Source organism: Branchiostoma belcheri, unplaced genomic scaffold (genome assembly GCF_001625305.1).
Source record: "Branchiostoma belcheri isolate BF01 breed outbred unplaced genomic scaffold, Haploidv18h27 scaffold118, whole genome shotgun sequence".
In the NCBI taxonomy this organism is placed as follows: domain Eukaryota; kingdom Metazoa; phylum Chordata; class Leptocardii; order Amphioxiformes; family Branchiostomatidae; genus Branchiostoma; species Branchiostoma belcheri.
Window position 1 is genome coordinate 418,074 of NW_017802580.1, and position 24,027 is coordinate 442,100.

Genomic DNA, 24,027 nt, shown 5'->3' on the forward strand with positions numbered 1-24,027 from the left:
ACACTAAAAGAGTTTGATCTAGTTAACTTCTTCGCTTGTGGTTTGGCGATTTTGTATGGATGGCCTCTGGTACGTCCATCTACGTTTAAGTTGAACAGCCGGCCTGGGTCGACACGGTCGAAACCCTTGACGAACTTGAAGACTTGTATCACGTCACCTCTTTTGCGGCGGTGCTCAAGAGTAGGAAGTTGCAGACGACGTAATCTGTCCTCGTAGCTGATTTCTCTGAACCCAGGTACAAGTCGCGTCGCCTTGTGCTGTACTCTATTCAGTAGCTCCTGGTCACCTATAGAGTATGGACCCCATATCACATTACCATACTCTATAATGGGCCGAACCATAGTTTTGTACAACAGGGGTACGGTTGTCTTGTCAAGTCGTTGAAAGCTCTTCTTGACGAGTCCCAGAATTCTGAATGCCTTGTTAGCAGCGGCGGTGCAATGCGCATGGAATTTCAGTTTCCTGTCAACGATTACTCCCAGGTCCCGCTCCTCGCTGGTTTCTTCCAACGTGGAGCCTTGGATTTCATATTCTTGGCAAGGATTACCATGCCCAATATGCATGCGTTTACACTTTTCGATGTTAAAGCTGAGCTGCCAGTCTTTGGACCAAGCTGCCAGGTTGTTAATGTCTGCTTGCAGGGTGGCAACTTCGACTGGAGAGTTTACTCGACGAAACACTTTGGCATCATCCGCAAAGAGGTGACAGGCACTGGTAATAGTCCCGGGCATGTCGTTGATAAAGACAACGAAAAGAAACGGACCGAGTACAGATCCCTGGGGAATTCCACTTGTTACCTTGGCCCAGTCTGACATTTCACCATCAATGCATACTCGCTGTTTTCTGTCCGTTAAGAATGCCTGGATCCAGCCGTGTAACTTGCCGCCGATACCGTACTGGCTCAGTTTGTGCATCAGGCGTGCATGGGGCACCGAATCGAACGCCTTTCTAAAATCCAGGTATATGGCATCTAGGGGTTCCCCGGCCTCTACTGCTTGGGTCCACAGGTCTAATGTGGTAATTAGCTGTGTTGTACATGATCTGCCGGGCACAAAGCCATGCTGCTGGTCGCAGAAGAGGTCGTTCAGCATCATGTGGTCCACAAGCGCGTCCTTAAGAACAGATTCGAGGAGTTTCACAATGACAGACGTAAGACTAATGGGACGGTAGTTTCCAGGTTCGGTTTTCGGTCCCTTCTTGTGTATGGCAGTTATATGGGCAATTTTCCATTGTTCTGCCAGGTGGCCTTCATCCAGCGACTTACGGAAGATGATCGCGAGCGGCTTGGCTACGGCTTCCGCGACCTCAGTAAGAATCTTGGGGTGCAACGCATCTGGTCCAGGTGACTTCCCCTTCTTAAGCTTTTTCAGTTTTTTCAAGATAATTTCTGGCGTAATCAGGATGTCTTCCAGCGGGGGTCCAAAGTACTTGGTTTCCATTTGAGGCATGTGTTCTGTATCTTCCTCTGTAAACACACTGCAAAAAGTACTGGTTCAAGGTGTCTGCTTTCTCTTTCTTGCTACTCGTCATGGTGCCGTCCGCCATCTTCAGGTCTCCGATTGTAGTTTTCGTCTTTAGCCGAGAGTTAACGTATTTCCAAAATGACTTTGGGTTCTGCTTTATGTCCCGAGCAAGGTTGGACTCAAACTCATATCGGAGTCTCCTGGTGAGCTTTCTGAGGTCATTTCGAGTAGCGGTATACCGGGCATAATCCACCTCATCGCCAGTGATAGTGTAACGGTCCCAATTTGCCCGCTTCTTCTTACTGAGTCTCTTAACTTCTTGGGTCGTATACAAGTTCTTCTTGGATGTCTTCTCATTCGACAGGGGAACGTGTGAGTCAATACTGGCTTGCAGAACATCAATGAAGTCACTGTACGCCTCGTCGAAGGACTTGTTTTTCAGCCTGGTGTCCCAATCAATGCCGGACAAGTCTGCGGCCATGCTGGCATAGTCACCTCGGTATAGATTGGGCCTAGGTTTTGTGTTGCCATTTCTCTCAGCATAGACCTTGACTTTGAACTGCAGCCGGATATGATCACTTTGTCCAATGCCTGGTAAGTATTCAATATTTTCCACCATTCCGTCTTCATTGGTTAAGACTAGATCAGGGTTGAAGTTCGTGTGCGCCGTGAATCCTGGGATGGTGATTCTGGCTGCCCCAAGAGGTAGTCTCTGAGCCTTAGGGATTGCTTCCGTAAGTATGATCACATCAGGCTCTTCTGTTGTTATGGCTAACATGAGATCATCCCTCTTGTTTGGTAGTTGGTCTATGTTTGTGTACATAATGTTCAATTTGCCTTTCTCTTTCCTGTTTCTACATGATGGGTGGTTGTACGTATCAAGTCAGGCTTGGGAATGGTCATCGCGGCCGCCCCGCGGCTGGAGTTCGCGAGGTGTCTGCGTGCACACAATACGCCCACGCCTGATGACCAGGTTTGCCTCTCCCGCTTCTCTTCTTGATTTGAGCTCCTGTCGCAGCTTTCTGTCCGCTTCCCTCTCATTTGGTGTCATATCGGGCACGATGTACACTCTACTCCAGCGGGTACTGTTTCTTAAGTCTTTCGCTCTTCTGAGGATCTGAGCGCGGCTAGAAGTGTCGTCATTGTCCATTCTGATTAAGAGCGGTCTTGGCTTGTCAGAGGTCTTTCGTCCCAATCTGTAGGCTGCTTGTACCTTAGGGATGAGGTTAAACTCCTCTTTGGTGATGTCTGTAAAGAGTTTCTTATCACTCAACATGCTGTCAGTCGCATCGTCCTTCAAGTCCTCTGGCACGTTGAAAACTACGAGGTTCTTGCGCCTCTTCTCCCGCTCAATGTACTCGTCCACCAACTGGACCACCTCCCTGGAATCTTGAGGAGTGCACGAGGACGACTGAGGGTTAGAAGTACCTGCTACAATCTTGTTGATGGTGCCTGTGAAGCGGCTGAGATTCCTCGTGACGTCTGCATAAGATTGCCTTTGCCCTTGACCCTGGGACTGCAAGCTGTTACTGGCACTAGTCAACTTTAAGTCTTTCACTTTGCTTTCGATGCTGACGGCTATGGCTGAGGCTGTCTTTTCTGCAATTGATGCTATCATCACTTCATCGTGACGTTTCTCTCTCACTTCATCACTTGTGCAATTAACAGCTTCGGATCGTGCTCCATCGACAGCTAATGGCTCGCAGGTAGGACAATACCAGTGTAGAGATCGGTACTTAATGAGCGCATTAAGCATTGCTTTAGGCATCTTCATACATGGTGCACACATCCACTTAAGACATCGTTCACATTCAATTTGATCGTTCTCACCGTGGCGCCTGTCGTCACACTCACCGCTGACATTCTTTCCAACCTCATCTTCAATGGCGGGGACGGCAGCACTGTTTACCTCCTGATGACAGCTACCTTGGATCGGGTTGGGGGAACTTCCAGCTACATCCTTTGGTCTAGTGAAGGTCGCAGGTTCCTTGTTGGCAGAGGGAAGGCGCCTACGGTCTACACACCTCCGACACAGTATCAAATCACCCTGACAGTTCTGTCCACCCACACCCCGACAGTCCTCGCATCTTGGCATGGTGGACGATTTTTCCCCTTCTCAAATCACGTTAAAAACAAACAAAACACGACAAAAAGTTTCTGCAGTCCGTCAGTAGGCACTTATCTTCGTAACCGTGAAACTTGTAGAGGCGGATGGTTCAGTTTGATCAGGATTTTCAGCAGATTCTCAGAAGATTCAGCAGCAGAAAATCAAATAGCAGCCATCTTGCATGGATTCATATGCAAATCATTTACACTCGTTGTTTTTTTTTACTAAGTATTTTACAAAAAAAAACAGTATTACTTCAAGTGTGTATGTTTTTATTGTTGTTAGAGCCGACGACTTAAATCTCATTTTAAAATATTAAGATGCCTTTTACCATCCATAACTAGTATAGACCATGTGGGCATTTGCGGCGTTTGGTGTGGTTTCCTACGGTCTACTGTTCCAAAGCGTATCATCACAAGCGACCATATCTTACACCACCCAATACAACGCTCGTGAGTATTTTATTATTATTTTTGTACTTCTGCCAAGTGTAGCATGTGTTGATAGTTATGATCACTAACATATAGACAGAACACGCATGGGCAAAAAAGAGAGTAGACAAGAGAGCCTCACAGAAGAAGAACTTCTTGTGGGCGACTGAGGAATAAACCTGCAGATTTGAGAGTTCTGGCTTGGTGTTCTGTCAATGGATTCATACCCTGAGGTAGAAGGACACTACGGGATAACAGGACGGGTCACACCAAGGTGGTTATGAGGCTCCTACAGCCCCCCCCCCAGCCCCCACGAATCCCCAAAAAAGCCTAGTCTACATAGAGTTAAAACTTCGTCTAAAACGTATCAAATTTCTAAATTGAGACAACTAACAGCGTTCTAAGATCACCTCTACTCTCTTCTGAAATCTCTTATCTGAAACTAATTATGATTTCGTAACTAATTTAGACAGATTTTTCCTAAATATCGGACGTTCCTATTTTGATATTCTTTGCCCATTTTGTAAATTATTAGTATTTCATGTACAGTTGTGACGTTAATATAACTTATAGATTTAAAGCTGTTTGCTTGTTTGCTAACCACTCTGTATTCTGCTTTTTATATGTTTAAATCAAAAACAAAAAATTGCGATCTGTTGTCCACTTCTTTTATATCTTTAGCTTGCGACGAGCGTCTGACCGGTGACAATGGTACGTTCACCAGCCCAAACTACCCAAACAACTACCCTAACGGCAAGGACTGCCGGTACGGGATCTCTGTCACTCCGCCCAAAGTCGCCAGGCTGACCTTCACGGATTTTAGCCTTGAGCCTGGGTATGACTTCCTGTGGGTGTATGATGGAAACACAACTGATGAAGCATACGAAATAGGTGAGAAAACAATTTCTTGAAGCTACAGTTTAAAAAATTGGTATTTCCAACCTCCCAACATCACGAGGGTTTGCAAATCCACCCTAACGAAGGTGAAGAGCGAAATCTAGGTCAAACGGGCGGATTACACTTGGCGCGCAAGGATACCCGGTAGTAAGGTTCGGAGCCAAAATCAATTTTAACACCAAACTCATCATTCCTTACACTCTTTAGCCATGTTAATGTTTAATGATATTTCGTGGCAGTTAATGAGAAATGTTACTTCAAACTTGGACCCCCAAAGCACTTTCGTCAATTTTCTATCGCGCACTACCACGGTGCACCGTTAACACAATTATCATATTAAGTAAGAAAATCATAGTACGTAGCATCGCTGTTATTTTTTATTTTACTACGTACATTGTACAGGAAAGTTTGATGGACCAAACACCCCGGGGCCTGTGACGTCAGCAAGCAGCTCTATGACCGTTCGATTTAAGTCCGACGAATCAGTAACCAGGAAAGGATTTCAGGCCAACTACGCAGCCGTAGATAAAGGTACGCCAACAAATTTAAACTAGCCTCCCTATTCTCGCACTACAGTTCTACACAACATCCGGGACTTTCACTGAGTCTCGCACTATAGTCCTACACAACATCCGGGACCTTCACCGTGTCTCGCATTATAGTGTCTGTTGTAATCACATAAACAACAATGCAATGATTTAATCTAAAGCAGTATTTAGTTGAGATAGACGACGTGTGAAATTGAACAGTTACTTTTAATCAACTCTGATCTAGTTCTTGTGCTGATTTCGTCAAACATCAAAGAACATGTTTTTCTTTCTTTTTTATACAATCAAGGTTCATGTCATTCCGACATTAAACTATCAAATGCTCAAATGTTTTGTAAATCAAATATTATAAAAGAATCGACACCGACGTTTTTGTATTTTGGTTGGCAGTGTTCTCTACATGTGACATCGGCGAGTACCTATGTGCTGACGGTGTGACCTGCATAAAAGCTTGGAAAAGGTGTGACGGAAACAGAGACTGCCGAGGCGGCGATGATGAGGATGCAAACAAGTGTGGTAGGTACTAGATTAGCTTACGTTGATTTAAAAAAAAAAACAATTTTGTCTGTTTTTTGGCGCGGCTGTTTGTCTAAATCTACGCGTCTATGTATAGTATGGGGTCAAAACTGACCCCAGGCGTATATACATATGAGTCATTTTGACATTTATGGTCGAAAACGAAACTCCTTCTATAAGTTTGTATGTATGTCTTATAATTTCTCATTGGAGCATTTTAGGCAAGGTATTGAATGAGACGTTGCCTTTCTCTGCTTCTTTTAGCAAAGATCTTTCCTTGAATATAAGGAATAACATACATCAGCGGAAGAGGACTGTGATTTGTTCTTTATTGGTAGCCCCATCTTCATCAGAGCAATTATTATATGACTGGTTCACTATACACTAAATGCCGGATGTTACTGCTAACAATGTTAAACATAGTCATAAACAAACATTTCGTCGATAGGGAAATTTTTTCATCTGGGAAATTAACCCTAAGAAGATGACAGACGGCAACTGCCTTGACGAAGATTACGTACGGCCAGCAAAACGTTGGCTTTTGTGGTTGTGAGGAAATCATTTTCTTATCGATCCATCATTCAAAAACCTGATGAAATTTTTCAAGAAAGATGATATGTTTTTGTTTTCTCATCCAGCTTGTCAAGATATCCCAGCGTCTTTGAGGATGTGCAGGGACCTTGAGTACAACAAAATGACACTCCCAAACCCTCTCAACTCCGCCCACACAACGGTAGATGACATCATGAACTCAAAATTGTTCGATGCCTACAGGAATCTTGCGAATACGCAATGTCACCCCAGTATTAGAGAATTCGTGTGTGCAACAATTCTGCCACGCTGCATTTCAAGGTACATTGTTCCTAATTTTTGTTTAGTTATTGCTAACACACATCTGCATTTAATAAACCAATATGATACTGATACTAGGCATGCAAGTTGTATGCAGTTGTATTGGGCAAATCTACATTGAACCGTGCCTGATCCTTAGCCTCACACATTAATAGGGCACAGAACTGGTTTTGGCCGGAGATCGGGAATAGATCGGGCCATATTTTATAATTAGTTGGCGGTCAAATTTGACTAAAATTCGATTCTATCCGTATAGGAAAATTTTGAGGCCTAAATCTTGTCAGACTGCTCCCGAACTTTAAGCGACGGTCACAACCCGCCGTGCGTGCTTTTTGTCCGTACGTTTTTTTTTTGGAGGCTTCGTCTGCTACGTTTTTTCTGAAAACGTGGGGAAGGAGAGGCGTCGACACACGTCACTCGCACGTCACTCGCACGGTTGCGCAAAGTGTAAGAGTGTGGTCTGCACGCCAAGTCTGGCCGTGAGCCGTTGCGTGCATCGGACGTTGCGCAAATGGTGAGTTGTACGTGCTTACAACGTACGATCTCTGTGCGATTGCAACTTTGTCGTAAGGAGGCCGTACTCACACGTGCTTCTTCCGCACGGCACGTACGGGGCACGCGCGTCGGTCGTACTCGCACGCACGGGTGGTGAATCCGCAGACCGCACGTAGGAAAAGTTTTACATGCACTAAAAGTTCTACGGCGTGTCTGCGTGCTCCCAAATCCGTAGGATTCCGTACGGAGGTGGTACTCACCACGCATGGCCTACGATTGCCGACGTTTTTACACGCAGACAGCACGCAGAAGCACGTACGGCGGGTTGTGACCGTCGCTTTAAGCGACGGTCACAACTCGCCGTACGTGCTTCTACGTGCTGTCTACGTGCAAAAACGTGGGCAAACGTACGGCATCCGTGCGTGGTGAGTACCACCTCCGTACGGAATCCTACGGATTTGGGAGCACGCAGACACGCCGTAGAACCTTAAGTGCATGTAATACTTTTTCTACGTGCGGTCTGCGGATTTACCACCCGTGCGTGCGAGTACGAGCGACGCGCGTGCCCCGTACAGCCTATGAGCGTGCAACGTACGGACTCCGTGAGTCTAACTTCACTATTCTCACGTGCAATTGCTGTACGGACAGCGCACGAAGCACGTGAGTGCCACGCACGGTGCTTGCGTCATCCGTGCTTACTCCTCACTTCCCAGTTGACCTGCTCAATGACCACGCAGAACACACGTGCACCATACTAGGTGCTCCGCACGTGCAACGCACGTGCAACGCACCTGATTTCTACAGTATATAAAGACGACTTGACGGGCGACTGCCAACTCGTCTCCAAGATGCCCAGGAAGGCTCAGAAGAAGTCTACCAGACAAGATCCAAAGAAACGGGCCGCGGAAGACACCAGGGCGGCTAGTGATGATGAAGTTAACAGGAGGTGCACGCACTTACAACGTGCGAGTGAGTAAGGAAACCGTGCGTACGCCGCACGTGTAGGTACGGCCTGTACGCGGCAACGTGGCAATCGCACAGAGATCGTACGTTGTAAGCACGTACAACTCACTTACCACTTGTGCAACGTACGATGCACGCAACCGCTGACGGTCAGGCGTGTCGTGACCACGTACGTACACCTTGCGAGTGACGTACTCCCTCGGCCGGCCACCCTACGTTTGCAGAAAAAACGTAGCAGACGTAGCCACGACAAAAACGTACGGACAAAAAACACGCACGGCGAGTTGTGACCGAGGCTTTAGCCAACCTTGTTCGGTTGGTTTTTGGGGGCATGTTATGAATGTGTGACAGGGGCGTTTCAGTGTAGCAATCATCACCTGTCCCCATCCCTTTCAGTCCGACTCCCAGGCAACAGCTGCCCTGTCGGTCTTGGTGCTATGAGGTGGAAAACTCGTGTGACGCGGAGGAATCCTGGTCAGATTCTTTCGCGTACAATTTCTGCGATATTTTCCACTATAACAACTGCAACAATGTCAGGCCTTCAACGACTGCGGGTGGTGGTGAGTTTGTTTGTCAGTTATGCTAATCTTGGACTATATTTTTAAAATTTTGTTGCGGAAACTCATTCTCTTATAAAGGGGTGATTACACAAAATATTTTTGTAAAATGTTTTCGGACCGATGGACTAGTGAATTTTTGACTAACTTTTTTTAATTGTGATTTTTTTTTCTAATTGGTCAAATTGGAAAGTTATTTTGGATGTTGTACTTTTGTACAGGTTAGTTATATGGTGTCGGGGTGGGGATGGACTAAATTTGCTGTATTTGCTTTCGAGAAAATGTCGGCCTTTCTAGTTACGATTTAAGTTTTATTTTATACATTTCAACTATATCCAATGGTTGTTGTGCAACGTATGTCCAATTGTCATGCAATAATGTTCTTCATAAAATATCTAGTTTCTGTTCACTGTAGTGTAAACATTAAAGTAGTTTATAGTACTATTTAACGACGTGCCTTATATTGTATACGTTGCAATCGTTGTGCTATAGAGCTAATCAATTTCATAGTCATGATTAATAATATTTTATTTTTACTTATAGTGGAATGCTTCGATGGAAACGGTGTAAATTACATAGGGAATGAGTACAGAGATCCGAGAGGGGAGGGCGACTGCACACGCTGGGACGTGGACTCCAACCCCGAATGGTACCCATGGGCGAATCTAGTCGATAACAAATGTCGAAACCCCACCTTTGATAAAAGACCATGGTGCTATACATCCGGTGGATTTGAGTACTGTGACATCCTTCCCTGCGACAGTACGTTGTCAAGTTATTACCTATTTGTATGTGTGTGTGTGTGTGTGTGTGCGTGCGTATGTGTGTGTGTGTGCGTGTGCGTGTGTGTGCGTGTAACTCATGAAACGTTGGGTTAATTGTCATGAAACTACGTAGGTTTATAGGTGTCGAGGGTTTGAGGGTAAATAGCTTTTCTGCTCGGGAAGAAATGACATTAGTTTGAATCTCCAAGCTGCTTGTTCTGGAAATGCACGAGTGTTTCTTGAAAAATCTTCGAGGGAGGATAACTAAAAAACCGGGAAACAAGTATGCTGGTAGCTAAAGCGATGCTTGACACCATTTGATGACAATTAAGCAACGTAGTGTCTAATTTGCAACGATAATTAGGAAATCCTATAAATGTCACGTTCGATAATAGGTCCATGAAACACATGACATGAGTTATGAAAGCGAGAGGAACATTAGCAGATATTGATTATGTAATGGAAGAGCTAATTTGCATGATTAATAGAAAGCTGTTATAATTTCATAATGATAACTGTCAGAAATTCAATACTTGTAGCATTTGGAAATGAAAGTGAATTTTATTGAACGTAATCCTATCAAATCAGGACTTCATTTCCAAATACATACCAGATTTCTGGCTAGTATATATAGAAACTACCCTTTAGTAGCATCTTACACGTTTGCTTTTCTTTTTCACCATATGCCATTAGCTTCGATTAAAGGGTGCAAAGATCCGGGCAAACCCTTGTTTGGACAGAGGTACCCCGTCCTGAAGTTCTACTGGCCTAATGATAGAATCACGTACACCTGTGACACGGGATTCAAGTTCCCGAAGGGGAGTCCCCCCAATACAGCACGGTGTGTTCAAGTCAACGAATCAACGGGAGAAGTCAACTGGGCAACAAAGAAACCTAAATGTGAAGGTGTGTGTTGTTTCATTAATTTTGCTTTATCCAGAACCATGCTCGGACACGGTTTTGGATAGTGTACACGTATCCCGAACGGTAACAGGGCAAATCTGCGGTATTGGACGCACAGGGACTATCAAGAACCGTGCTTTACTGCTTACCGATCCGTTGACCGGGGGAGGGCGTGGGTGTGGGGGCGCCTAATGGCCAGGCACGACTGCCTCCCACCATCCCTCTCTCTCTCTGCCATGTTTGCCGTGTACCAGCGCATGGGTGCTGAAAAGGGGCAGGCCTGTCCACTCCCTATATTGTCCTCCCACCTCTTCCCTATTTCGTTACGAAATGCTCTCTTCATCGATCATCACCGGTTGTTGTTTTTATTCCAACATGTAATCATCAGACGTGGTGACGGCACACTTAAGTTTTGTCAACTTATATTAATGCCGCCACCAACACAGGGGACAAATACATTACAGAATAATACTCATTTATACCTGAGCTAAGTGAGGAAAGTCGTGTAAAGTGCCTTTCCCAAGGGCACAAGATCGGTGGCATGTCAGGACTGCTTGTTGTCAGGTTGTTTCTGTCTCAGTCTGCTTAAAAATTCAACTACCTCAAAATCGTACCACTGTGACGAATGTGGCTCAGGGATATTCTTCGTAGTTACAAATATATCCTTTACTCCTGATCAGATTGCGAAATGCCTCAGTAGTATAAATTTCCTCATACAAGCTTGGAGTAAATACCTGTTTGGACAGTTAATCTAACAGCATTTTAATCTGTTGCAGTCGACCACAAATACAAGCTCCAAAAGGATCTTCTTAGCGAGACTGTCTACAACGTGGAGGTTGCTCCAACAACTAGTCTGTATATTAAAGCATATGTCGTTAACATCATCAACTTGGTAAGTACCAGACGTGGCTTCCAAATCCGATATTATTTTCAGCTTGTTGTTAGGACGATTCAACATAGTTTTTTTCACAACCATATATATTACTGTGCAGAGGTTTGAAATGTTGATAGCCTTTTATCGTCTTCGAATATTAGCCCGGTTACTAAACCTACAATAAAGGGTTAATAACCCGCCTTGAGGTGTATATTCATGGTCGGTTCCTATAACCACCGAATGAACGACCGAGTTCGCAAAGCGGACGAGGGTAATGGCGTCTCTTCTATCTTTTTCTCTTGTAGGATGAAAAAGCTGAACAAATAGTAACATCCTACAAGGCTGAATGGGTAAGTTCTTACTTGCGTTCTCCTAATATATATGCATGTATGTATACAAATATATGTATATATATATATATATATATATATATATATATATATATATATAGAGAGAGAGAGAGAGAGAGAGAGAGAGAGAGAGAGAGAGAGAGAGAAATAGTAATTAGTTTTTTTGCCATTGAAATGATGTACTGTCCCGAAATCTGTTTATATTTGTGAAAAAGCGGACTTTTTACTGTTAGATTGGACACATATAAAAACGGTCCTGTCTGAAACACACGTATCGTACGTAATTGCGGCCCAGGTATGACATAAATGACAGTATAAACGAGAAATTGGATATTTCAAACTTCAAAAATAGTTTTCTCCTCTTTACTTTCGTTAAATTTAAATTAAAAAAAGTTACGAGGCATCAAAATATATCCTAATATGTTTACAAATAACAGAATGTATGTATGTATTTATGTATGTATGTATTACAATACATGCTTTCTTGTGTTTGTATTTTACAGACCTGGAAAGACGATCGATTGACATGGGATCCTGAGAGGTACGGTGATTTTGACCACGTCTTCGTCAGTGATGAACTGGTGTGGCAACCAACATTGACACTGGAGAGAAAGTAAGGCTTGTTATTAAAATGTATAGAATACTGGAACGGAGGTTATTGTTACAACATTGCACTTTGGCTTTTTTCTCCGTAAAGAGCTACCGGTTTAGCTTTAGCATAAGTACGGACATTTAAAAAGAGTAACTCTCTTATACCAGGTAGAGTCATTGCTAAAACATTATGTTCGGCAAGGGTGACTTCAAATTTCAGTAAATTGCCCTTTGTCTTTTTCCCTTAGAAACCCAGAATACTTGTAAAATGTCATCAAAACGGCAATTTATTGTCTTATATGTGGCCATAAGTAAACTTCACGACTACAGCCGTATTACTTTAGCGGTAACGTAGGGTACAGAACTCCCCAAAATTGGCTATACTCTTATCAACCAATCTACCTGATGTGATGTGATGTGATGCAATGTACATTTTGAAACATAGTAAGTGTGGTGGGAAAGAAGAATAAAAGCAATTATGTCCCAGCTAGATCCGCGTTTGCTCATATCTAGTCAATAATAGTGGTGACAGCATTTTGCACATTTCAATGAGGACGAATCCTAAATCTGACGGTTAAAATACATTTAAACCATTTTAAAATGATGACCACCCAGGGAACCGAGAAAAAGTGGTCTTCCTAGACAAAAATCATGCATGGATACAAGCCATCCGTTCTAACCAGTTGCAGTCGATTCACTGCTGATTTATTTATTTCTGTATTCTTTTACATGTATCTCCGAGAAATTGACAATGACAATAACGACAACAACGCCAATAAAGTTGATTGCATATTCATGCCCGTTTGTAGCTAAATGCAGTACGTTAGCTACAAATACATAACGGAGATATTATGTTCATGTCTTTGCTGTTAAATCTTTAAACATTTGTTGACGAAATTACAGCCTTTTCTAATACATAGGTTTACTCGAGATGACCTGTTCTAACTGTATCTAATTAACAAAGGTATTGTGTAAATATGTAGAGCATGTATTAGCCATAATAATAGTATTAAGCATTAGTCATAACTTTAATAACATAATTGTTACAGGAATCAAGTTATGCTTTTCTAAAGTATTTTTGAACTCAATTCTATTTTTCCAGTGCTGACACAAGGTACAGCGGAGATTTCCCTAACACAGAGGTAAGAATAGATAACGACGGTACGGTGACCTGGCCTATAGCAGCATTGGCCACCACTACCTGTACCCTGGACCCTTTCCTCTTCCCGCAGGACAACATGACATGCGCAATTTGCTGGACTGTTGGAGAAGACTACACAATTGGTATGGCAACTTTGAAGTCTTATTTCCAACACAAAAATACTTCGCTTTCCAGATAAAACTCGTAGAATTTCGCCCTGCCGAAATCTCGCGAGCACGCATTAAAAACGGAACGTTGGTTGAGTCCCTTGCGATGACGTCCCCTACAATTAGGGTCCTAATAAACAGAGGGAGGCAAGTAGACATGTTATTTCTCGACTTTGCCAAAGCATTTGATTCTGTTTCTCACACCCTCTTGACCCACAAGCTACAAACGTTTGGCTTTGGTGGAAATCTTCTTGCTTGGTTTAATTCATATTTAACTAACCGTCGTCAGCGTGTGGTGGTGGAGGGTTGCCACTCAAAGTTGCTCCCTGTTATGCTTGGGTCACATTTCCAAGCCGGAGCCCGGCCGGGCTGTTTTAATTAACGAAAAATAAACAATTTTCATCAAGAATATATGTAAACAGTTCCATTGTTGATACTTTTCAACCTTTTTGTGCTTTGTTGTCTTTTGTACCATATTTTTCGTTCCAAATGACTGTCCGGCCGGGCCCCGGTTTGGAAATGTGACCTAAGCATTACGTCTGGAGTTCCTCAGGGCACAGTTCTCCGGCCTTTTTAAATCTCTTTTGTACATAAATGACATACCTTAAAGGACGTTAAATGGAGGTCCCGTTATAGGGAGAGCCACATCCCACGTACGTTAAAGAGCACACCTTTCAAACAAGAATAGACACATGCGCCGGTATGCCATGGTGAAAATTCTACAGTCAGGATTTTGTGATTCACTACAAATCACCCTGAGCGCTTTTCTCCAATCCATTCAATATCAAGATTCCAATAACGTAACGGTTTAGAAGCGGTAGATATCTCATTCCTTGACAAAAACTAAAGTTGAACAGTCGAAAATTTAGGCGCGTCTGTTTTTGTGTGTGAAATTACAGTTCAAACCACATTTTTACCACAGATAAACGCTCTAACTAAAGTATGGCAACATTTGGTACCCCATAATTCCCAATTTACAAATAAGATGTACGTATTTATGTTTACATAGCCATCATTCGAAAATTACCATTTTTTAGGGAGATGGGGTGCATATTTTTAAGTTGGAACAACGCTGTACAGTACAACCTGCATGTTACCAGCTAACCGCATACATTTAATACGTATAATTTAAAAACAGTTGACCTGTTAAATTGTTTCTTGCTTTAAGGATGTGCAAATCAAACTACTCACCATGACACCAAGGTCAAAAACAAGAACTTCCTGACCTGCCTAAATCCCGATGCCGACATTGTCACGGGGGAGTGGACTGGAAAAACAACAGCTTCATCTTCAAACAACGAGGCCTGCCTGACGATAACACTCAAGCGAGATCCCACCTATCACTACTCCACAACCATCTCTCCCTGTCTCATCCTGATCGTCCTCATGATCATCACATTCATCATGCCCATTGATAAAGGCGACAGGATTGGATTCGGCGTCACCGTGCTGCTGTCCATGGTGGTGTCGCTAGTCGTCGTTACTGGCTTCCTACCTGTGTCAAGTACCCTCCCATTTATCGGTAAGCTGTTTTCCCAAGTCTTTCACAACTCAATAAATGGTTATGGCTACATAATACGATTTTTTCGCAATAATAATGTTGTCTAGACAACAGCCAGTGTTGCAAACTCCGTGGTATATTTGTTGAATTTTGGAACCGGTCAGGCTTTATGTCTTTAACCTTACATTTTTATTGGAAACTTAGCCTTTAATTATGCTTCTTATCTATTTCAGCTATGCTTATCATTGTGTGCATGGGTCTGATGGCACTCTTCATGCTGTGGACTGTCTTTATCCTCATCATACACGACAAGAAGGGACCCCTTCCGAAATGGGCCCGGACATTCTTCCTGAAGCATATGGCAAGGTACGACAAACCTTCGAATTCTGACCTTCGAATTCTGTTGATATGAAGTCTCCACATGTGTGCTATCTTTAAGTAAGCCTGAAAGATTGTGTTGTTAGATGTCACTCTGAAACAGATATGAACTGTAATTTTCTACACAAAAAAATGGTGCTTACCTAAATGCTTTACTGTCCATCTCCAGTCTTTGTAAATTTAATGCTTGCGTGAGGTCACGCCATGCAGATAAAACCCATGACTCGTTAAGCAGTGGATCATTATTTAAAGCAGAAATTTGTGGTGCTCCCCGTCCCTGTTGAGAGGATGTTGTAATAACATTTTTTTGTGTCTCGGACATTAACCCTATCTATACCGGGGGGGGGGGGCTAAAAAGTGCCCGCGCCAACTTTGGAGCTAAGAATTGGGACCCGATATTGGTCGATTTCGCGCGCTCATGCGCGCGCGCGCAAGTGGCCACGCCGTAGCGGCGCTGCGCGCGGGCGCGCATAACGCCCCCCACGAGCGGCGCTGCGCGCAGTTTGTTGGTACGACTATGGATTTTGTTGGTACGCGAAACCTGCCAGATCGGTCCTTGTCTGCGCGCGCGCGTATAGCGCCACGCACTAGCGGCGGTGCGCGCACTTTGCCTGGTAAGCCTGGGGAATGTGTTGGCGCGCGCGTAGAGCCTAACCAGGCCTTGGTTGTGCGTGCGCAATTTCTGCCATTTACGATCGGAATTGCGCGCAGGAATTGTCTGGCGTATTCGTACGTGTTCTGGTGCCTTTGATTTTGTTTATCCTGATATCTTTAATTTTGTATGATGTTTATCTTACGTATCCACAGTATACAGTAGATGTCGCTTTTTTTGAAAAGCCAATTTGCCAGCGCATTTTTTCAATTACCCGGCCTTTCCGGCTCAAACTCTCGGACTTGAAACTATGGGGCTGGGGGTGGACAGGGCATCGAACACAAATAACGACACAAAGAATACAAACACGGGTCATGTTTACCCATTAGTAACAGTGAACTTTATTTAGATCTGTAAGTTTACTTGTAATATTTTTTTCGTTTACGTGTTTTGTTTTTCTTTTCACAGTAATAACTGGAAGAAAGCTGCGATATGTTAGCTATCATGTGCTCTCCGCTCCAACTCTACTCTACTCTACTCCAACACTGCTGCGTTTGCTACGTACAAAACAAGCCACGAATACATACATGCACAATCATCAGCCTGTACATACGTTTACATCACAAAAAGTAGACAAAAATAAAGTTTGATCAATGGAAAACTTCAATCAAGTAGCGTACAGATTAGACGTCAGACGCTCGTGATCGTCATGAAACTCGTCGATATCACAAAGAATCTCTTCGTTGTTACCTTCATACATAATTTTCAGAAACTCCGACTAGCACACGAAAATTATCGTAACTAATGCAACAATAAACTGTTCATTTCAATGTTAAGGACGAAGATTACATGGAAATTTGCAACAGCTGACGAAGCACAATAGCGTTCAGAGGAGGAAACAAAGATGGCGGACGTAGCGTGGGTAGCAGTATCCCGTCATTCAATGCGGTGTTTTTTTTCGTGGCACATTTGCCGTGTTGATGCGGCGATAGCGCCGTGTCGCAGTCGAAATAAATCTTAGAATTTGTACATTGTACAATCAAGCCTAAAACGTTGGGGTGTGCGTTTCAAACAGCCAAGGACGTAATCATGACTGATGATGACAACGACGCCACGACATTTTGAGTTTTTCCGGTTGGATTTGAAAAGAGGCTTGCTTCGAATTCGTTACATGATACATGTCGGAAGGAATATGACTTGAGACTCCGCAAAGTTTGCTTATACACACACAAAAAAAACAGTTAATCAAGGAACTTGATATGATTTTTGGAAACGGTCAAACAACGTCTCTCCATGTAACACACTACATTTTTTCAGATCACAATATTCCTCCGGATCCGACCATTTTGTAGTAAAACCAATGGATCCCTTTATGCCTCAAACCATGGAGTTAGAAGGGCTATTACTTAGCCTACCTGGGCAAAAATATGCAAAAAAGCTACTTAAAGTATACTCTAGATACATTTTATTGCTTGCACAGAATAAGGTGGCCTTCTAATATTAACTTCTACAATGGGATTTACGACTCGCTATAACTTCCCTTTACCGTTGAAAATAACAAAATGGCGACAGTGAGGTTTTGACGCTATCCCGTCATCCATTGTGGTTGCTTGATAGAAATCAAGGAAGTTAAAAATCAAAGTGAGAGAAAAATTATTTGTACACATTCTTCATATTTAGCATTCGGTCCTTTAGGAGTCAAAACAGAGAAATGTGCCGCGGCCGGAGCCTGATGTGAATTTTATCCATGACAAGGTTTGCGCCGGGTATTTTTTTAGAGATACAATTCTACCTCTATGGATATACCCGTACCCAGAAAGTTTGATTGAAAGGAAGCTGGCAATTTGGCAAGACTGTCTTATAAAAGTCAGTAAGTTAATTGTTTGCCTTCCCCTAAAGGACTGGGAGAACTATTCGTTGAGAAACTTCACCGAATCACCGAAAATACGGAATGTAGAGTCGGCGACAGATTTATCTTAAAGAGTATATGTAGAGTAGAGTAAAAGCTCCGGTCGGGTATTACGTATGTAGCATGAATGTCCGCGAGAGTGTGATGGCTGGTCCTTGTAAATTTACGACGTCATGTTTTATTAAAGTAGGAGCGCTGCACAAAGATGAGAATATGTGTGAGTCGGTCAACTATTCGAAGCAACTGCCGCCTCGCCCCCGATAATTTCGTACAAAATATCGGACCAAAGTATTCCTTTATCGGCTCCCTTCATGCCTTGAAAAGACACATTTTATTACATCTTGAGAATAAGGTGGCGTACTATTACTAGCTTGTACCAAGGACGTTCAACGAGACGTCCTTGCTTGTACAAAGGGATTTGCAACTTCCCTAGCCTCTCTACCAAAACAACAAGCTGACAAGATGGCGACTGTCAACTTGCGACGCTATCCCGTCATCCATTGCCCGACCGTATCGGCTTGACAAGCGACTTTGCGGTAAGTGTTATTTCTTAATTACAACTGATGACAAAATACGACATACTCAAGCTCATAGCTTATGTTCGTGTCGTCATCAAAACAAAGAACATTACAGATGTATGTCAAAACAAACACAGGCATTCAAAGCATAAGGGTAACAAAGTACATTGTATATGATAGCAGTTATGTATGAAATATAAGAAAATGATAATGAAGCGTTGTATGCAGGTAAATGGACCTATCACATTATTACGTCACACTTTGTTTACCTGTTCTAAAGAACATTCTAGAACGGTCAGATAAAGAATAAAGATCATTTCAAAGTTTTCAAAGTCAGGTATGTTTGGTTTTTGCTGCGTCTAGTTTTGTTGACACAGCATTACATGCCGTAATGGGTGATTTAGTTGTGACATGGCAGTAGACGAAAGTAGTACTGTATAAAAAGTCTAATATGAAGTCTAACGCTACACAAACACATTCTGTAGATAGAACATGGAACGGGTATAGCACTTTTGGCCCTTTTTTTGCTGAAAATAGCCATTAAAGTCCCCCAAATGAGTCATTTGGAAGTGGTATATGCCAAATATGTGACTGCTATTCTGTAGACACATGTTCAAGGTACCCTTATACCGATTTTCAGATCATTTGGTTGTAAAACCAGGGCTCAGGATCCAAAAATCCATTTTTTGGCGAAAAATGCCCCAAAAAACCTTCATAAAAAATTTTAAAAGGCATGTAGCAAAAAAAATTTAAAAAAAAAAACGCCATGCCAAATTTCAGGTCATTTGACTAAAAAATGACAGAGTTGAATCCCTTTGACTGTTTGGCAGGAGGAGGAGGAGAAGAAGAAGAAACATGAGAGAACACAATATATTTCATCCATACCATGGTATGGACTGAAATATAAATAGAATAACACAACATAACATCAGGCACAAATAAACTGTCACAAGAAACAGATAAGTGAATCTTCGAAAAAGGGCCACGATCTTGGTCTGATACAGATGCATAGCGTCTGTATACATGCTTTGTAGATTTTAGTAAAGCTTTTGATTCCGTCTTTTTTCAGACTGCTACAACATCAAACCATGGAGGTAGCTACCTCCATGATCAAACCAAATAAAACCACCATAAGTGGAATTTCATGATCAGGGGACGGACAGAAGCCCGCAATGCAGTAATCCGCCGCACGTGCAAAGCGAAGTAATTATGTCAACATGCATGTGAGGTTAATCTACTAGGACGAAAAACTGCAACCTCAACGCCAACATTGCTAAGGCTGCTACTTGGCAGGAGTAATGCCGACTTGGTGTACTTGCCCTGGTTAAATAAAATGAGTGAATGTGTGGTTACGGTAGGTGCGGTCGTACGGGGAGTCACGACAAGAAGACGGAATCTTTGTGCAAGTTAGTCATGCAACTTACATGCAATGATTTTAGTTGAATTTTTTTGTCAATTTGTACCTTTAGAGATGTTTTTGATCATAAGATAAAGATCTACCTTTTGCACATACTACAAGAACTTTCAAGTACTAGTAACATTAAGATAAATCTTAATATTGTTTCTTGCTCCGTGAGATTGATATCAAACATTTTAGAAAAAAATATCAAGATTGTTCTTAGATTTCTTTACGAAAAGCTTAACAAGGGCTTTGAATGAACTTCGTGTCGTGTTGAAAAAAATGGCATTCGCCTTACTAACCTGTACCTGTGCGTCATGATGAAGAAAAGTCACCGTCAGATTTTGGTGTTTTGTCGCTGGTTGGAGAACGCAAAGACGCTACTCCGCTGTGACTTACCTTGAGGCGGAAGATGACCCGGCCTCTTTAGAGGTGTATGCGCAGAGGCTTGAAAACTTAAGGTAAGATGATTTGGTGTTGTTTTATTGGCCTATGCCATAGCTAATCCTATGGTAATGTAGGGTTGATGAGATTGGCCACGTTCGATGTGCGAAAGATGCTATGCTACTCTTTTGTACTGACCAAGCAGAGACTGTTTTGATATATTTTTCGTTATGCCAAGATACAAAAAGAAAAGCTGACAAACTATAAAGCTAATCAAAAACGTTTGAAGACAGAAGATGAAGTCCACTTTGCAGTAGCTAGATTGTACTTTATATAGTAATGAATCTAATGATAGAAATTATCTTTTTAAGATATATTGTCATTGTCATATATTACAAGAACGTTACCATCTTTCCCATCCCTGACTAATATCGAAAAAATCATCTTTCTTAATATGGGCTTTTATCATCCTGTATTAAACAAACCCATTTCAAATTATATACTTTATTATATACATGTACTATATATACTATATATACTATACGATTGGTCTCGGTGTTAACTAAGCGGGTACGGTCAAATACTGAATAAGGTATCCTGACGTACCGGGCTTAAATAATACATTCCCTGATGACAAGACTTGAAGTATTTCATCAAGTGTTGTAAAGTTCGTACTTGCCAGCTACGCAGAGAGTCCTGGTTTCTCCTTGGAGACGAAACCTGGGTTTTGCGCCCTTGGCCTTGACATGTTTGAAGGCTTCTTGGAGCTGTTGCTTCTTCTCCTGGATCGACAGGTAAGTGCTCACTGATTCCGACGCCTGACTTTAGCTCTAGACGGTAGGTACGGCGCAGAACAACTTCCCTCTCAGGCATTGAGTCGAATTTTACGATGATCGGATTACCATTTCATACGCTATACTAGTATGCGGTGGGCATTAACGAAGGAGAAATCAATTCTGGCATTCATGACACCCAGTTTGTCGACAAGAAAGTTGTAAGCTTCTTGTACCACAGCTTCCTCTGCCTTGAAAATGAACTACATCACCACATCAAAGTAAACGACAAAACAATATAGTATTAAAGCCTTGTCTTCATATAGGATCGGCGATCCACGTTCCGGCATGGCAACAGACATCTTTGCCCATTTTTCGGCATTTTGACCACTGTTAGGGGGCAACAAAATTTCTTGTTATTTTCCCCAAACTAGGCGAACATTAAAGCGTATTGACTTGAAACTCGGAATTCATGATCGAGAAACATAATTCCGCACAGAACCTTAAAGGCGACACAGCTAGGACCTGTCCAGGGTAGATGATTATTAAAAAAAGCCAAACCGGGAATATATAAATAATACAAATTATGACATGACATCGCGTGTTTGGGGGGTGTATCTGCATTTCGCCCCCGAAATCGGTAGTAATTATATATAAGTTATATATACTGACAGTAAATAGAATCTCTGCTCTCCTGCTCTTTCACATGCATTTCCTGTCGGATCAAAACCAACAACACGTTAAAAATAAAAAGGCAATTCGCACTTATTTTCGGGTGGGATTTATCAGACCGTATTGGTAGGGGTTATAACGCCCCTAACGGCGTGATATACCCTTCGTTGGGCTGCCCTGGCTGTCTTGTACCAGCCAAACCAATACATAAAATAAATAAATACCCTTCGGGTGAGGTTATTGAAAGACTAACGAAAGGTCATTGGTTAGAAATTTTATAGGAGTAGTAAATGAAGCTTAGATACTCGTATTATGAATAACTTTAGATTAGGAAGACACATGGTATTAGATTCCAGCGACAACCTTTCATATATGGCGTGTCAGACTCGGCGTGTCAGCCCCCGAAATCATGGAACGAACTACTTTCTCTCGCGGAAGCGAGGCTGTTGTACGTACACGCATCTGTATTAGTGCGCGTGTTTGTTTGGTTAGTAACAAAGCATGACCTTTGACATCTATTGTCAGTATGTTAATTAGTGACGTCACCAAAGGTTATTATCCAGCGTGGGTTTAGACGTTCGGTCACGCGTGGGTGCAGCTCCGATAGAAATGTTCCACTTCATCGCTCCCCGAAGACACGCTGCAAGGTAACTGATTACGCTTCTCATCTGTTTTCTCTTCTAGTATGCTATGCTTAAGCTTTCTGCCTTTTTATGACCTTGCTAAATAGGTGTTTTTATTTATTATTTGTTACTTTCAGGATTAATGTTTCGTAAGTTTCAAGGACATTGTACAAGTCTTACAGGCTTCTTTCCTCCTCCTGCACTCTGTTTATTTCTTTGTTTTGCATTTGTTGATTATTGTTTTTATTTGTGCAAAGGGATAAATGAAAACTGCAATATTTGAAGCTCCAAGTATTGATTGCAGCAAAAACGCTACGTTGTTGTCAAACTTTATATATCACACACCAGGAAGCACGAAATACGCTAGAGCTGAATGATACACCAGTTGTTTGACCATTTTCCTCCTTCAGTTTACTTGCAAGTGTGTAATATCTTATTCCCGAACTATCATTGTTGTTGACTATAATAGTTTAATACTATTGACTAAGCACGAGATGCGTGCGCGCAATTCCGATCGTAAATGGCAGAAATTGCGCACGCACAACCAAGGCCTGGTTAGGCTCTACGCGCGCGCCAACACATTCCCCAGGCTTATAAGGCAAAGTGCGCGCACCGCCGCTAATGCGTGGCGCTATACGCGCGCGCGCAGACAAGGACCGATCTGGCAGGTTTCGCGTACCAACAAAATCCATAGTCGTACCAACAAACTGCGCGCAGCGCCGCTCGTGGGGGGCGTTATGCGCGCCCGCGCGCAGCGCCGCTACGGCGTGGCCACTTGCGCGCGCGCGCATGAGCGCGCGAAATCGACCAATATCGGGACCCCATTCCTACCTGAACTTTGATGTCACCTAGCGTCTGAACGGCTAACGCTAGAACCGCCAAACTTGGTGACTTTTCCTAAAATATTGTTGGCAACAAATCTGTATCAGTGGAATAGGATTATGATTTTTCTTGTTGCCATGGCAACGGGTTTCTGACAGGCATTTTTTGCTAAATTTAATAATTTCCGTTTCAACAACAGAATTTTATGGGTTTTATGTCAAGTTACATATGGTTTCTAGTATTAATAACATCTCATATAATTATATGTCAATTTTATCATTAAAAATGCATAATTTATGCTAATTTGATGACGTCATTGGCCAAAATCCAAGATGGCGGACCATATCATTAGATCAGGTAAATACAGCTTATTTTCCTTAAAATGTCATCAATACTCCCATTTCTTTTTACAAAAAAGGTTCATATGAACGTCTTTTGCCTGTTTACAATGTATTTTAGGCTTTATCCTGAAAAAAAACTATTTTTGAAAATTCAAGATTGATGATCCAAGATGGCGGATATGTAATATATGCATGACGTCATTTTATGACGTCACCGGTGTTGCTATGGGCAACATAAGACTTAGTACACCCTTATATTCTGTCATAAACACTTTTGGTAAAGTTATGTCGTATACCGTTTAGTTTTCAGGGAATAACCTATCTAGACGGTTTTGGCCAATAAAATCACATTAATGACGTCATAATGACGTCATATTACGTCACAACGACATAAAAATTGTACTTATGATAAATTTTTACTAGTACACTATCCTCTGAAAATTTGGTGGTCCTACCATATACCGTTCGCGAGTTCTGAGGGGGGGGCGGCAAGAGG

The 24,027-nt window shown here is 42.5% G+C and overlaps 2 protein-coding genes across 2 annotated transcripts in view; both read left to right on the forward strand.

Annotated features, from left to right (window-relative positions):
- The first annotated feature begins 3,922 nt into the window (after positions 1-3,922).
- LOC109462510 (bone morphogenetic protein 1-like) lies at positions 3,923-6,243 on the forward strand. The gene is made up of 5 exons (XM_019759062.1): positions 3,923-4,022; positions 4,683-4,892; positions 5,301-5,429; positions 5,837-5,962; positions 6,227-6,243. Exons 1-5 carry the CDS (start codon positions 3,923-3,925, stop codon positions 6,241-6,243), a joined length of 582 nt encoding a protein of 193 aa, XP_019614621.1.
- LOC109462541 (neuronal acetylcholine receptor subunit alpha-9-like) overlaps positions 5,837-24,027 on the forward strand; it is an 18,760-nt gene continuing 569 nt past the window's right edge. Inside the window, exons 1-11 of the mRNA XM_019759095.1 lie at positions 5,837-5,962; positions 6,601-6,814; positions 8,669-8,832; positions 9,373-9,591; positions 10,287-10,499; positions 11,273-11,388; positions 11,676-11,720; positions 12,224-12,333; positions 13,414-13,595; positions 14,788-15,141; positions 15,354-15,486. Coding sequence (XP_019614654.1) covers positions 6,630-6,814; positions 8,669-8,832; positions 9,373-9,591; positions 10,287-10,499; positions 11,273-11,388; positions 11,676-11,720; positions 12,224-12,333; positions 13,414-13,595; positions 14,788-15,141; positions 15,354-15,486 — 1,721 coding nt within the window. The 5' untranslated portion in view covers positions 5,837-5,962; positions 6,601-6,629. The remainder of the gene's footprint in view (positions 5,963-6,600; positions 6,815-8,668; positions 8,833-9,372; positions 9,592-10,286; positions 10,500-11,272; positions 11,389-11,675; positions 11,721-12,223; positions 12,334-13,413; positions 13,596-14,787; positions 15,142-15,353; positions 15,487-24,027) is intronic.

Bases quoted from the DNA above. Each gene is read 5' to 3' on its own strand.
- LOC109462510 (XM_019759062.1), top strand. From the start codon at position 3,923: ATGTGGGCATTTGCGGCGTTTGGTGTGGTTTCCTACGGTCTACTGTTC. The intron at 4,023-4,682 runs GTGAGTATTTTA...TTATATCTTTAG, and splicing joins CACCACCCAATACAACGCTC to CTTGCGACGAGCGTCTGACC. The intron at 4,893-5,300 runs GTGAGAAAACAA...TACATTGTACAG, and splicing joins TGATGAAGCATACGAAATAG to GAAAGTTTGATGGACCAAAC.